Genomic DNA, 13,759 nt, shown 5'->3' with positions numbered 1-13,759 from the left:
CAGCGAACCGTCCAGGTTGCAAGTGAAATGGACGCTCCCTATCTTTCTATCTGCGGGGTTTTCACCAGTGCTCTTCAATCAGTCTGCGCTGAAGAAACCCCTCGGCTCAGTCCTCCCCTGCCGTCCACAGTCTCTCGCAGACAGACCAGGGGACCCACGGCACTGTCGTCAGTGTCTGAGATAAAGCATCAAAAACAAACAGTGCCCAGATCAAATGGCCATGCTGTGTTTCAGCCCATGTGTACTGGGGTGTCCCCTGCCCTCCGTGTTAACCGAGCCAGATCAGATGTCAGGAATCCACTACTGTGCAGAGAGAGACTGCCTGCCCTGTCAGCTGGGGGCTAAACTTGCCCCCTGTCTCACCCTCAGCCCCTGCTTTGATCACTGCCTTTCTTGTCATCAGAGAGATTAGTGGCCAGTTGGATGTCCAATCCATCTTTTGCATCTTGGTCATATTCAGTTAGCACTAGCACTGAGGGATACATAGATTGGAAAGCAAATACTGTCTTGGACTGGTAGGTTTGCAGTCCTGTACAGCATGTAGGTGACTACAGATCGTGGTCAAAATTAACCATTCAGTATCTAGAAGGCAAGTGACAATTTGTCAAATATTAAAATAATCACAATAGTATGTAGCATTTGTGTGTTATCATTATATTTATTTTCTTCTGGAAGGATCACACAGATATTGTAACGTCTTCATTCTGAATAAAGAGTCTCTTTTTCTGTACAGAACAAAAGGAAAAGTAGTCAGAACTGATCCACTTTTATAGTGAATGATGTTATCAATAGTGATTTTGTGTCAAAGTCAAGTGTCAAACAAATGTAAAACAGGATAATTTAAAAACAAATGATCATAACAGGACTAAGTCACTGAAGGCCAAAGGGGAGTATATTCTACTGAGATGACAGTGAGTAAATAGGATAATTCATGGACAGCATAACTTTTCAGCAACTAGATCTGACCATACTTTGGTGTCTATTGTGTTGCAAAAGGTTTATTTTTCATATTTCTCATATGCAGCAAACTGCTGGCAATTTATTAGTTTTGATTTTATACTAAATATGCCATTGAGCAGGAACTACCTAAATCTGAGATAATCAAGGCACACCAGGAGTATTTCTGTGACTAAATGAATGTCACTCTATACATCCCTGCAGTGGCTACATTACTGTGGTACAAATGATGTGACTTAAGTGTGACTGGCATGATTTATGGTCATCTCATCCATCAAATCAAAACGGAGGTCTAAAGATACATCTTAAGTGTCTGGAAAAAAAATCCTTAGCTCTGCACCAATGTTCCTTTATTAATGAAAAGGAAACGAGAAACCGGGAAGGATACTGGAGCCTTCGTCTATTCTCCTCTTCATTTCCTATTTTATTGTTGTTCTTTTTTCTTCCAGGACCTTGAAACAGTCCAGTGACACTGCTAATACCAAGACCCACTGCTAGCTTTGTTGTGCGGGAGGACTGCTGGCACTGTGGGTCAGAAAGGCAGTGACCCCTGGGTTTGAAGTTCACAGGTTCAAACCTCACTTCAGGCGATGTGTGGTCAGGATACACAGTCTCAAAAGTGTGCTGCTAAACCAACTTTCATAAATGCACAGTGACTCTCCTGTTCACTCCTTCGACAAACTGTCTAAAAGCTGAAATGAGGATTCAAGATGTAAAGGGGTGGCTCCACTAAGTTCCAAGACTTCAGAAATGTGTGCTTTACATATAGTTATGAAATAAATGTATTGGTTTAGTCTGTCACATTTTATTGACTGAAATATGCGCCAGAAACATGTCTTTTATTTGTGTGATACTAATGCTAGTTAGTATGTAGGCAATAAAGACTGTTAAAAACTTCCCTCCATAAAAATGAAAAACACTTCAATAAGGTACAAAACTATAGTTTATTTAAAAAGGGAAAAATACATTTCAAACCGTATACAAATATTTACAATTACATACACAATACTGCAATTCCCATATGGAAATATTAATTGGATAAACTCCAATATCATACAGCACCTATGCAAAGCTGGTTTTTTTTTTTCATTTTTAATTCCAAAGGTTGCTGGAAAGTTATTTTATTTTTCCAAGGAAACAGATCCCTGGAAAGTCCTAAGTGATATCTTAGCTGGGCTGTAAAAGGGGACAATAATCTCGGGATATGACAGCAGTGCTGAAATCAGAGAGCACAACTGCACAAGAATAAGGCAACAACAGAAATAAATACATTTGTCCAACTTCACTTTGGTATGCTTGTACAAATTCAGTGTCTCTGTTGCTTTCAAATCTAGTGACCATCATTGTGAGCATTAGCTGTCTGTTATATTGAGGTGAAAGGTCTGTTTACAAGACCGAGCTATAAACAGTATCAGTTCTGCCCAGTCAGCGGTCTAGAGTGACATGTCCCCGGTGCGTTTCCTGTGGATGTCCAAGATGATTATCCGTGTTGCTTTGTGTCTCTGACACAGCAAGACCGTGTTTCCTGTGACCTGCTGGTCCACCTCCTCTGTCCATTCATCTCTCTGTTTCCAAAACAGTAGTGGTCTTCCCGTGTTGGCTCCTGGTTTCCAGCCAGGCACTGAAATCAAAAGCTGGCCATGTGATCTTCAGAGCCAAGCCTCAACAGCTCTGCCATCTCCTCTTCCTCCTCTTCCTCTGAGTCCGTGTCATCGTTGTAGAAGTGCATGGTGGCCTGGACAGGGAAACTGGCCAGGACCTTCTCTCCCATGTGGCACAGGTACTCCTGAGTCTTGGACTTGGGCATGTAGAGCCTAACAAACACAATCCTGATCACCACCCTGCCATTTAAGTCAACTAATAGAAACATACAAGGCATGGTTTTCAAATAAGATTAACTATCAATTCAAAATAAGATCAATCATATTTGAAATGTGTACATATTATATCAAATGATGGTATTTTGTTCTTGAAAGTGGGGTATTAAAAGGGGGTTGCTATTTTTAGTTCAAGTGCAGTCTTCTGAGGGAATTTGTCGTTAATCAGGTAGATCGTAGTAGATGACTGAATTGTGTTGTCTTTGTTAATTTCTGAGGAATGCATTTATATTACAAAAATTGACTTGCTGAAATACCAACCTGACCGGGTGCTGAAATCCTAACGCGCCTTTCGAGCTCTGTCTTCTGAGGGAGGTGGCACTGCCCGAATCTGCCTGAAAACAAATAAACACATATATTAATATATAAAAACACAGATACATACATTTCCCTCTGTATTATTTTAGCCAAATTACCGAAACAGATAAAAAAATAATCTAAAGTTCTCAAATACATTTAGTCTATCATTTGCAATCAGTAAAACAGTAGATTTAACTTAATGAATTCGCCTGCAAACGACATTATTCTTACTGTAACGTTTCTTAAATTACAAAAAAAGAGATCACACATCATATTAAAATTATGAGCATTTAGTTTAAACGCTATGCTATAAAATAAATGATAAGAAGAAGGGAGAGGGAGGGGAAAGATAGAAATATGAAATAGTACCAACAATAAAAATAATAATATGGGTAGAAATGTACCTTTTCGCTCCTCAGGCCAACTTCTCTATTCGTCAGGACCCAAGGTCTCCATATATCCGGATCACTGCAAGCAAGAGCGCACTATTATTATTATTATTATTATTATTATTATTATTATTATTATTAGTAGTAGTAGTAGTAGTAGTAGTAGTAGTAGTAGTAGTAGTAGTAGTAGTAGTATAAACCTGCCACACCAACCACATGATTGTGAGCGTAGCTGAAACTGTTAAACTGTGCTGTTGAATTTGAAAAAAACGATAGAAATGTGTCAAAAAACATTTCATCTATAAAAGGTTGAATGCAACTATGCAAAATGAATGTTTCTAAAGCTGAAACGAGGAAAGCGGTTGCTCAATTCACATACGACTACAATAAGTACTATACATTGCAACTACTACTAAACCCAATGCCAATAACATTAAAGTAGGATATTATGAATACCTTGTGCCCTTTGCATTGCATTGCATTATTAATACCATACCCTTTCGGCAGTCCCGTTGGCACCGCTGTGCAGCACTGGCAGGGATGCATTACTGGCGCTTTGACGGTGCAGGAGGCGCAGCGCACGTCCGAGGGGCCGGGGAGCATCTCTGTCACTGCAGGCGCTGGAGCCGAGTCCGCAACTGAGCCGCTCCGGAGAGTCCTGCGCTTATCAAGGCTGTCCATCAGACCGGACCACTGGGCAAACAACAGGGGCTTGCAGAGGAAAGGGGTGTGATCCACCTGGCAGGAGTTCATCTCTCTTTACTCCGGGACGTGGAACAACTTCAGAGACATTATAGTAATATATAGCCTATAGATCATAGTAAATAATCTTATTCACTAACATTATTATTATTATTATTATTATTATTATTATTATTATTATTATTATTATTCCGTTCCTAAGAAATATATAGGCTGCAGTATTCCATGCTCCATCTTGTATATCACTTATTTTATTTCACATTATGATGATGATGATGATGATGATGATGATGATGATGATTGTGATGCCACTACTAACCTACTATTACTTATGGTAAAAAGTCATAAAATCCTGTATAGGCTTTTCTTTATTTAACATTATTATGATTATTATGATTATTATTATTATTATTATTAGAGGTATGTGCGACAACTTGTATTGAATATTAAAAACAAAGCGCTTTAATTAAGCCGTTGCCAATTTTGATTAACTTTCATATTAGTGTATTATAACTTGTGTGCAGATGTAACAAACAAGTATGTTACACAGTCCATTATACAGTGAAGTATAACATACGTGCTGGTTACATCACTGCTACTAATCTCCTTACTGTTACATAGTAACTACTTGACTAATCTACAGACTATCACTGATACTAACCAGCGTAGTGCTATATGCAGTAATAAATATGTCAATAATAATCTATGCAAAAGGTCACAAGCACACAAAATATAGATACTTTAAATTCTAGTTTACTGTTTTACGCCCTCTGCTGTCGGCACAGAGCATGCGCATGTAGCTGGTTCGCTACGTCACCACGCTCCGGCCGGCGTGCTGACGGTGGAAGGGGGCGTGGCGGGGAGTGACGCAAAAACAAGCAGGAAGCGGGCGGCCGCGCTGGCTCCCGTCAGGCTCCGGTGTGATGAACGATGTTAATAACGCTGTGCTACGTGTACCTGTGGGTGCGATATCAGCGGTGCTACACAGTGGTGATCCGGAGGGCCGTGCGCCGGCTGTACGACGGCAGCAGCAGCTTCACGTTTTGCGTTTTGAAACAAGGACAGCTTGAGAAAAGGCAACTGAGCGGCGAGCAAAGTCGCAATAAGCACAGTGCTTCCGTGCCCGACGACAGGGTCTGTCTGAAGCTGGGCAGCAGGGTCTTTTACACGTCCGAGCCGCAGGTGATTTACTGTAACGCGGTGCTGTGCTGTCAGAGGCCATGCTGTCGCCAGGCCTGTACGCGATGACTGACTCTCAGGTCTAATTCAGCGTCATTGACACAAGGTTAACTTACCTGTCCTACAGAAACTGAAAGTATGGCCCATCTGTTGTCATTTTCACTTTAAGTTCAATTGTTTGTATGAGGTTTTCTGCAACAAGGTGTAGTGTAATAAGAGAGTGCTTTGCATACACTCAAGTGTTGTGCAAGTTATTTTAACGGCTCACTTGAACGGCTGAATATCCGCATATGAACAGTTTAATAAAACCACATGTGTATATGGATATTAGTCAAGTGGTTACAAATAGTAAACAAGTTATATGAAGTTCACCCTTTAGAAAAAAATATGCCACCCACCACAATTGTGCACATACCCCTTTCTGATGTGGGGGAAAGATGTGTGTTTTTTATTATTTGAATCACTGCATAAATGAGAAGTATCTCTTAGAAACCCTGTTTTGTATTTGCAGGTCTGTGACGATCTCAGCAAGTGGACCCTGCTGTTGGGCTCCCCTCTGGTTTCCTTGGACCCCGGCGCAAGAGCAGAGATCATTGCGTTTGTAATTGAGGCTGCTCACGGACAAGAGGCCGCTTTAAACCCATTGCCCCCACCCAGCAAAAAAGTTTGTTGTTATTATTATTGTTCTACCTTAACCAGGCTAACTGATAGCTGTTCAATATTGCCGAGAGGAAGAGATGTAAGGCACCATACCAACAAAACTCAAGCTAACTGAACTACTTGATACCACTCTGTGCACTGAATGAGAAATAAGTTTGAGACATACTTACAAGGAGTATATGCGATTAATATCAATCAGCACAACGGCATGCAGATATACACACTCCCCAAGATCCCAGGGTAGTAGGAAAAAATATTTTCAAACGCAGTGCACTGAACATCAGTTTTGTAAAGGATAAATAATGAACCAGGGAAGTATTTATTTTAGGTCTAGAATTTGTATCTAAGGAACATTTCTATAATTTGTCCCCAGAAGTTAGTTTAGCACCCCTTATCTGTTTCCCGATACATATATTGTATTATTATTAGAGGCATTGTTTCCATCTTGAGGTTTCCATTTTATTAACATGGTCAGGTGGCTTACGTGAAGCATATGGATAAATTGTAGTTTTAATCATATGCCATCCATCCAATATGGCTGTATTCTCATGGTGGCTTCTTAAGAGGAAGCTGGACATGTACACAGGCCTGGATAGTCTATGGTAACTCTGCATATCGATTCCTGATAAGACAGTCGATGGACTCCTCTGTCAGCTGGGTCAGATAGCAGCCTCTTGCTACTGCTGATCAATCAGGAAGCAGCTCATCTCACTTCTGCCTTTGATCCTTCTGCCGAGTTGGAGAAATCTGCTTCTTTTCCACACATACCAACTCAGAGAGAAAAATAATATCAGCCAACAGCCCTCTTGTTTATCTGTCTCTGCTGCTTTAACCTGCAGCTTGTCCCCTACATACTTCAGCTCTGATAAGGCTAACTAATCCCCCCACTATCCCACCAGCCTCCAGCCAGAGACAGTTGGAGTTTTTTTTTTTTTTTTTTTTCCCAAAGTCTCGGCCACGGAGGATGCACTTATTTTGAAAGCTGTCTCCTGCAGCCAGAAACCCGAGCTGAGCTGCATTGTCTCATCGCAGGAGCCCTTGGGACGACCAGCCAACCAGTAGCTCGGGAATTTTTTTTTCTTTTGTCTTTGGAGGCTGGGTGTGGCCATCTTGGATTATGAAGACCTGTTCAATGTCAGCCCTGTGCCTCCAACCATTGAAAGCCTTTGAAAAGAGAGCGCTTTTGGCATATTTCTGGGAAGTCATGCTTAAAGGAGAAGCATATCATATCCGAGAGCTAGCATCCTGTCACTCAGGAAGCTTTTTGAAAGGCTGATCTTCATGCCCTCATGTCACAAGGAGGGGCCTAGTGGTTATAGAAGGACAGGAAACGGGGGACTGGCCTGTCTAGGGTCCTTACAATCCTCTAACTTAAAACAAACACTGTGATCAGTGTTCACTCACTGACAGAAACTCTCAAGATAGCTTCTAACGATTTCCATTTTAGAATGACCTGAATTACATAATGCAGGGCATTCTGGGTAAATGGAGTAGCCGTGATTCAGCTTTCAGGTTGTTGAGTGAAGTTCAAGGTTTGAAACGGAAAAAATTGTCATAATTTTCCATTAAAATCATGTGGGAAATTATATCTCTCCACTTTATTTATTAAACCAGTGAACCTCATCGGCTAAAGTTTCAGGGATGTGATCAGGTGATTCCCAGCACAGACTGGAGTTCTTTCGTCCATGGACAATAAGAGCAGTATTGATTGGTTTTGTTTTCCAGATCCTCAAGTGGTCAGATTATTGCTTGCCTCTGGCCTGCAGCCCCGGCCAGCCATTCAAGGCCGTTGCGGAGGCCAGTTTGGATAATTTCAGTAGGCTGGGTGTGGCCTTCATGGAGGACACATTACAGATGGACAATGGGATGGTCCCTGAGAAAATAGTCTGTGAGTAGACAAATTACAAGGTCTCCAGTGGTCTGGTTTTCCGTATATAAGGTAGTGTTTTAACAGGGCAAATTAGTTTACTCTGCATGATTGAGATGGTTGATTTCTTATACACCTCTGGCCTTTGTAGTGAGGCTGTTGTAAGAGTCAAACATCAGCAATAAAGCAATTTGCTTATTTTTCTGGCTTATATATCACATTGTGTTAATTAGCTTTTTTAATTATACTCCTTCAGCGGTGTCACTCAGAGAATCTGCTCTTAAGGAACTTGCTGAAAGACAGATGGACAAGAAGAATCCAACAGAATTAACTTCAGAGACTGAAACGCCTGGAAAAGAGATATGTGGCTTTCCGGTAGCGCAGTCCTCAGGGCAGAGAGCAGGCGGTGTGCGGTGGCAGGCTAGTCCGGAGCCTGAAGGCCAGCGGAGCTCAGAGACTGGAGAGAAGGAGGGAACAAGGGAGCAGGGTCAGGAGAAAGAGAAGGAGAAGCAGGAAACAGATGCTACTAAGGACCACCACAAGGAGGGGCACCATCTTCACCTCTCCAGCTGCCACGAGTGCCTGGAGCTGGAGAGCAGCACCATCGAGTCTGTGAAGTTCGCCTCTGCAGAGAACATCCCCGACCTGCCCGACGACTACACAGGCTCGGCCGGCGAGGAGGTTGAGAGCTTCCTGGGCCAGAGCAGGAGGGTCAATTTCAGAGGGAAGCCCCCCAATGTGCTGGTGTATACGGGCCAAGAGTCAGCCCAGGCTCAGGGCAGGTACCAGCAGGTGAGGGCCCTGCTCACAGAGTGCATTGACATGGACAGCTACGTGGTGTACCCTCTGCGCCAAGAGCAGGTCCTGAGTCAGCCCTGGCTGGAGAATGCAGTGCTGCTGGTCCTGGCCTCGGAGGAGCCCCTGACCTCTGACTTCAGCCAGCGCTTCCTATCGTACCTCTCCCTGGGAGGCCGCATCCTCGGGCTCTCCTCCTCCTTCTGCTTCGGAAGCCTGAGCATCATCCCCAAGGACTCCTTGAGGAACCGCATCCACCGGCTCAGCTTCACCAAGGCGGATGACACTGAGCTGGAGCTTACCGTGCTGACCAGCGGGGGGGTGTTTGTGAGGGAGCCGACTGCTCAGAGCGAGAGCGAGGTGTGGGGGCAGCTGACGGGACCCGACAAAGACCCCATGATCGTCAGGCTTCTGCATGGAGAGCGCGGGGGAGAGGCAATCCTGTGCCAGGTTGGAGCTCCAGTCTATCTCACCCAAGCTAGTGTAAAGACCAAATGATTGTTAAAAGGCTTGTGCCTCTAACTCCCCTCTCTCTCTACCTCTGTGTGACGCAGGCTCGTTTGGAGACCCAGCCCGACTCGGAAGACGTGCAGGGCCCTGAGGATTTCGATAAGCTGAAGATGAGCAACGCCCTGCGCTACGAGGTGCTGTCGGAGATCCTGAGCTCCCTGGGACTGAGCTGTGAACTCAGCCAGGTGCCCCCTCCCAGCCCCCTGTACCTCCTCTCCACTTCTCAGGTAGGCAGCCGTTCCTCCTGGACTACAGTGTTTAATGCAGTGTTGCTGGGTCAGTGTGCTGTGTCATAAACATCGGGCATGAACAGGGGTGCCACAGACGTCACTCATGAGAAAAATAAATAAATAAAAAAGCATAAACATCTCATTTGTTTGTTGAATAAGTTCCTGACACAATTAAAAAAGATTGGTGTGCTTTATTTTATGAGTTGAATGGTAATATACAGTGAGGGAAAAAAGTATTTGATCCCCTGCTGATTTTGTACGTTTGCCCACTGACAAAGAAATGATCAGTCTATAATTTTAATGGTAGGTGTATTTTAACAGTGAGAGACAGAATAACAACAAAAAATCCAGAAAAATGCATTTCAAAAAAGTTATAAATTGATTTGCATGTTAAGGAGGGAAATAAGTATTTGATCCCTTCGACTTAGTACTTGGTGGCAAAACCCTTGTTGGCAATCACAGAGGTCAGACGTTTCTGTAGGTCTACAGTCTTGTCCCTGACCTCCTTGGACAGCTCTTTGGTCTTGGCCATGGTGGAGAGTTTGGAATCTGATTGATTGATTGCTTCTGTGGACAGGTGTCTTTCATACAGGTAACGAGCTGAGATTAGGAGCACTCCCTTTAAGAGAGTGCTCCTAATCTCAGCTCGTTACCTGTATAAAAGACACCTGGGAGCCAGAAATCTTGCTGATTGATAGGGGATCAAATACTTATTTCCCTCATTAACATGCAAATCAATTTATAACTTTTTTGAAATGCTTTTTTCTGGATTTTTTTTGTTATTCTGTCTCTCACTGTTAAAATACACCTACCATTAAAATTATAGACTGATCATTTCTTTATCAGTGGGCAAACGTACAAAATCAGCAGGGGATCAAATACTTTTTTCCCTCACTGTACCTACCTAAATTCATAAAGGTATCAAAATCGATTAACTTCACACCTAAATCAGAATCTGTATTGCAGTGCAGACAGATTGGACTTTTTACTATAACCTCTTGTATTACATTAGTAGGTTACCTGCCCGTAATTAACCTAAAACTTAAAAACAAAATCCAATTGAGAATACCATTGAGAATCTATAGCCTTTGAAGGGATTGCCAAGTAAGCTGTTTTTGAGGGGTGGAAGATACACGTGCCTAAATACATTTCAGGATTTGTTTTTTAAGTCGTTTTGGCTGTGCTCTGATCTGTCCTTTTTGATTATTTTATAAAAGGATTTAAAGGCAGAAAAGTGAGGAGTGGCTACAGCCCCCCCCCTCCCCACCAGCTCAAAAAAAAGAAAACAGTTCAGAGTACTTAACATGTTTGATTTTTTTATTTATTTAAATCCTTTTTCTTTTCTTTTTTTAAGAAACTGCATTCCATGGTTTATTTTCACCACTTCATTGTTTTTGTGATCAAAGGATATTTTAACAGCACTGTTTGTCTTTTCATTTAATACTGGTCAGACATGTTCCACCGGGCCTTCTGGACATATAAGCCTTGCAAGCTTTTGCGTATCTTGGACACATATTTGCATATATTAAGCGTACAAATGGTTACCATGTGTGTAACATGCCTGCACTAGTTCTCTAGTTGGTTGCCATGATAAATATTTGGGTGGACAATTATGAGCAGTGTTGTAAAATCAAGCAGTGAATAGTAAGAGAGAATGGTTTGTCTGGCGGCATTATCAGCTAGTGTGGATGTCAGTTGGGGCCTGGCAGGCATGGGGTAATTCCTCCATTGTGTCTGTGTGAGGCCCCGGGTATTGATATTCAAATGGCCCTGCTGCCTGTGATATAGACTGCAAAGCTATGCTGAGAATTTGCAAAGTGTTCATCAGTTTCTGAGCTGCTGTTTCATTAAATTTATTAGTGGTGTTCTTTTCTTTCAAAAGTTAGTATGTTGTTTTTTCTTCCGCAGCGTAGTATTCATTTGAAACCGTCTTATTCTTTCTTTCACTTTCTACAAACTCTGGAAAGACATAATTTATAAGGTATAATTTAATTATAAGAATGTATTAAACCGAACGAATCACAGTTTCACATAAAGGGTTTGAATAATTTCCACTACACCTGTATGAGGCTGTGAAGGAGTGTAGAGGTAGAGATCACAAATAACTGGACCACATCAGCCACCATCACTCAACCTGCAGCTGCATCATAATCTATGGGATGTGATTTGCTCTCGCTGCATGTTCACAGAGCAGTTTGGTGTGGAGTTACAGGTCAGAGCAGTTGAGAGGCCAATGGTTGTTCATTTAATGATGAAAAAAAGGACTTGTAAACTCTCATCAGGAACATTTAATCAAGAGTTTGTTTGGCTGAGGAAAAATTAAGGCTTTACTTCCTTTAAAATTTTACAGGTTGATCCTACAAAAACCACATGATCTTTTTAACTAAAAATAGAAAACTAGTAGTGTTCATCTGGAGTATAAGCAGACCCACTAGGTGGCAGCCTCCTTCTACAGTTCATTTCCTGCACCGTATTAGCTGCTGTCCTGACTCAAGAGCCAATTTATAATGCATGTTTTGGATTAGCATTTAGGTAAAGTGTTCGTTTTCCAAAGATAATAACAGGCAACTTAAAATTCACTGTGTAATTTATTCAAAATTTTAAGTAGGGCAATCAGTGTGAGATAGAAATAGAGATTGGGAAAGTAGAAGCTTGTTAGAGGCCACAAGCTTGTTGGAAACCAAAGTGTAATAGTGTAAGAAGTTTTTTGTGAGTGTGTTGCTGGTGATCTTTGGATTTGAATTTACATTTAACGTTAAGCACACAAATCAATCTGTTTAATTTTACACGTGTGCTTATATTATCAATGTTGGCAGATGCCCTTATCCAAAGTGACTAACAATTCTTACTATATATATATAATATATATTTTTTTTACGTACAATTACATTTTTATGGCAGTTTTTTATTTTTTACTTGATAAATCTAGGTAAAGCGCCGTGTACCCTGCCTGAGATTGAGCCCATGAATCCAGAGCCTTAAGCATTAATCCATACTGCCGCTTATATGCGTGTATATTTATATATATATATATATATGTGTGTGTGTGTTTATGTATCTATCTATCTATCTATCTATATATACATATATATATATATATATATATATATATATATATGCTTGTGTGTGTATATATATATGTAATTGAGCGTGAGGTAATGAGAGAACTTTTAAAATCAGTTAATAGGAGATTACCCTGGAAGTTGCACGTCGAGGATGCACTACTCATCGCCTGTTTCGAGATAATTTTTGATACGGCACGTGAATGACTTTGACAAGTTAAGTTACTCATTTATATATCCACTTGGCCCTGCTGGCCTTTCACTCCGACACAAAAAGATAGTGTTTCCCAAAGCCAAACTGTATTATTATTATTATTAGGTTTGTTTTGAGTTCAGGTTGACATCTAACCTCTGGCCCAGCCACTTTGTTACAACAAACATTTTGATGATGAGAGCAGCTGCCTGTGAGATTGCTTCCAGATTGTTTTTTAAATTGCACAGAGAGGCAAATAGTAGAGCTCTGTGCACCTTACTGGACCTCAAGAGAAGAAAGTTTGTCTGCAACGAGTCAGAGTTCCCGTGACTTTGGAGAACTTGCAGGGCTAAGAGGGAAATGCACAAGGCTTAATTCATCTAGAAAACATTACTCTCATCCGGGGCGAGTGACGCCTCACACCACTTCTTAGAAGGGGAAACAAAATCACCTTAGTTGCCATTAATGATTTAAATTGTTGTGTTTGTATCTCTAAAGTCAGGAAGTGAGAGTCCTCATCACTGGAAATAAATTTTCCACTCATCTGTCCAATAAAAATACGTTTTTGTTTCTCCTTAATTTTGTAAATGGGAATAATCCAAATTTTGGAGCTGCAACATAATTTTACAACATAAAATTATGAAGTCCCATAACAAGCATAATATGTCAGGAAAGGAATAAATATCTGTGACACACTTCTCTGTTTCTTTTCCTGCTGGCTCTCCCCATGTCAGATCAAACCTGTATCTTTTACCCTCGGATATGTACTGAGCTTCTTTAGTATTCTGCTGCTCTTCTGAATAAAAATAAAACCAATATGAAGTTTGAGAAGAAGAAAGGGCTGTGGCGGCCGACTCTTTTGTCTCGCGCTTGTGCTGTGGTTTGACAGAACCTATTCAGTGTCCTCTTCCCCGGATTGTGAAAAAGCAGGGGGACGGGGAGCTCGTAAATAGGAGCTGAATTAGTCTCTGGAGGCTGATCTGTCCGCACCCCCCCATCCACACACACACACACACACACGCGCACACACCCACACAT

The 13,759-nt window shown here is 41.7% G+C and overlaps 2 protein-coding genes across 3 annotated transcripts in view; one reads left to right on the top strand and one right to left on the bottom strand.

Annotated features, from left to right (window-relative positions):
• Nucleotides 1–1,882: 1,882 nt before the first annotated feature.
• ripply3 (ripply transcriptional repressor 3) lies at nucleotides 1,883–4,344 on the bottom strand. Of its 2 annotated transcripts, none has more exons than XM_066699486.1 (4): nucleotides 4,020–4,344; nucleotides 3,539–3,602; nucleotides 3,096–3,169; nucleotides 1,883–2,786 (listed from the first exon to the last, which is right to left on the bottom strand). In XM_066699486.1, the coding sequence occupies exons 1-4, from the start codon at nucleotides 4,274–4,276 to the stop codon at nucleotides 2,585–2,587; spliced, it is 597 nt and encodes a 198-aa protein (XP_066555583.1). In that variant the 5' UTR covers nucleotides 4,277–4,344; the 3' UTR covers nucleotides 1,883–2,584. The 2 variants fall into 2 exon arrangements, with proteins under 2 accessions (XP_066555583.1, XP_066555584.1); XM_066699487.1 differs by having other exon boundaries at nucleotides 1,883–2,771; nucleotides 4,020–4,343.
• A 741-nt stretch (nucleotides 4,345–5,085) lies between these two features.
• hlcs (holocarboxylase synthetase (biotin-(proprionyl-CoA-carboxylase (ATP-hydrolysing)) ligase)) overlaps nucleotides 5,086–13,759 on the top strand; it is a 29,791-nt gene continuing 21,117 nt past the window's right edge. Inside the window, exons 1-5 of the mRNA XM_066699485.1 lie at nucleotides 5,086–5,407; nucleotides 5,916–6,068; nucleotides 7,790–7,952; nucleotides 8,188–9,176; nucleotides 9,281–9,463. Of these exons, the coding sequence (XP_066555582.1) occupies nucleotides 5,156–5,407; nucleotides 5,916–6,068; nucleotides 7,790–7,952; nucleotides 8,188–9,176; nucleotides 9,281–9,463 (1,740 nt within the window). The 5' untranslated portion in view covers nucleotides 5,086–5,155. The remainder of the gene's footprint in view (nucleotides 5,408–5,915; nucleotides 6,069–7,789; nucleotides 7,953–8,187; nucleotides 9,177–9,280; nucleotides 9,464–13,759) is intronic.

This window comes from Amia ocellicauda, chromosome 3 (assembly GCF_036373705.1).
Source record: "Amia ocellicauda isolate fAmiCal2 chromosome 3, fAmiCal2.hap1, whole genome shotgun sequence".
Classification (NCBI taxonomy): Eukaryota; Metazoa; Chordata; class Actinopteri; order Amiiformes; family Amiidae; genus Amia; species Amia ocellicauda.
Note: the sequence above shows the minus strand (reverse complement) of the source record. Positions and strands in the feature narration are given on the sequence as shown.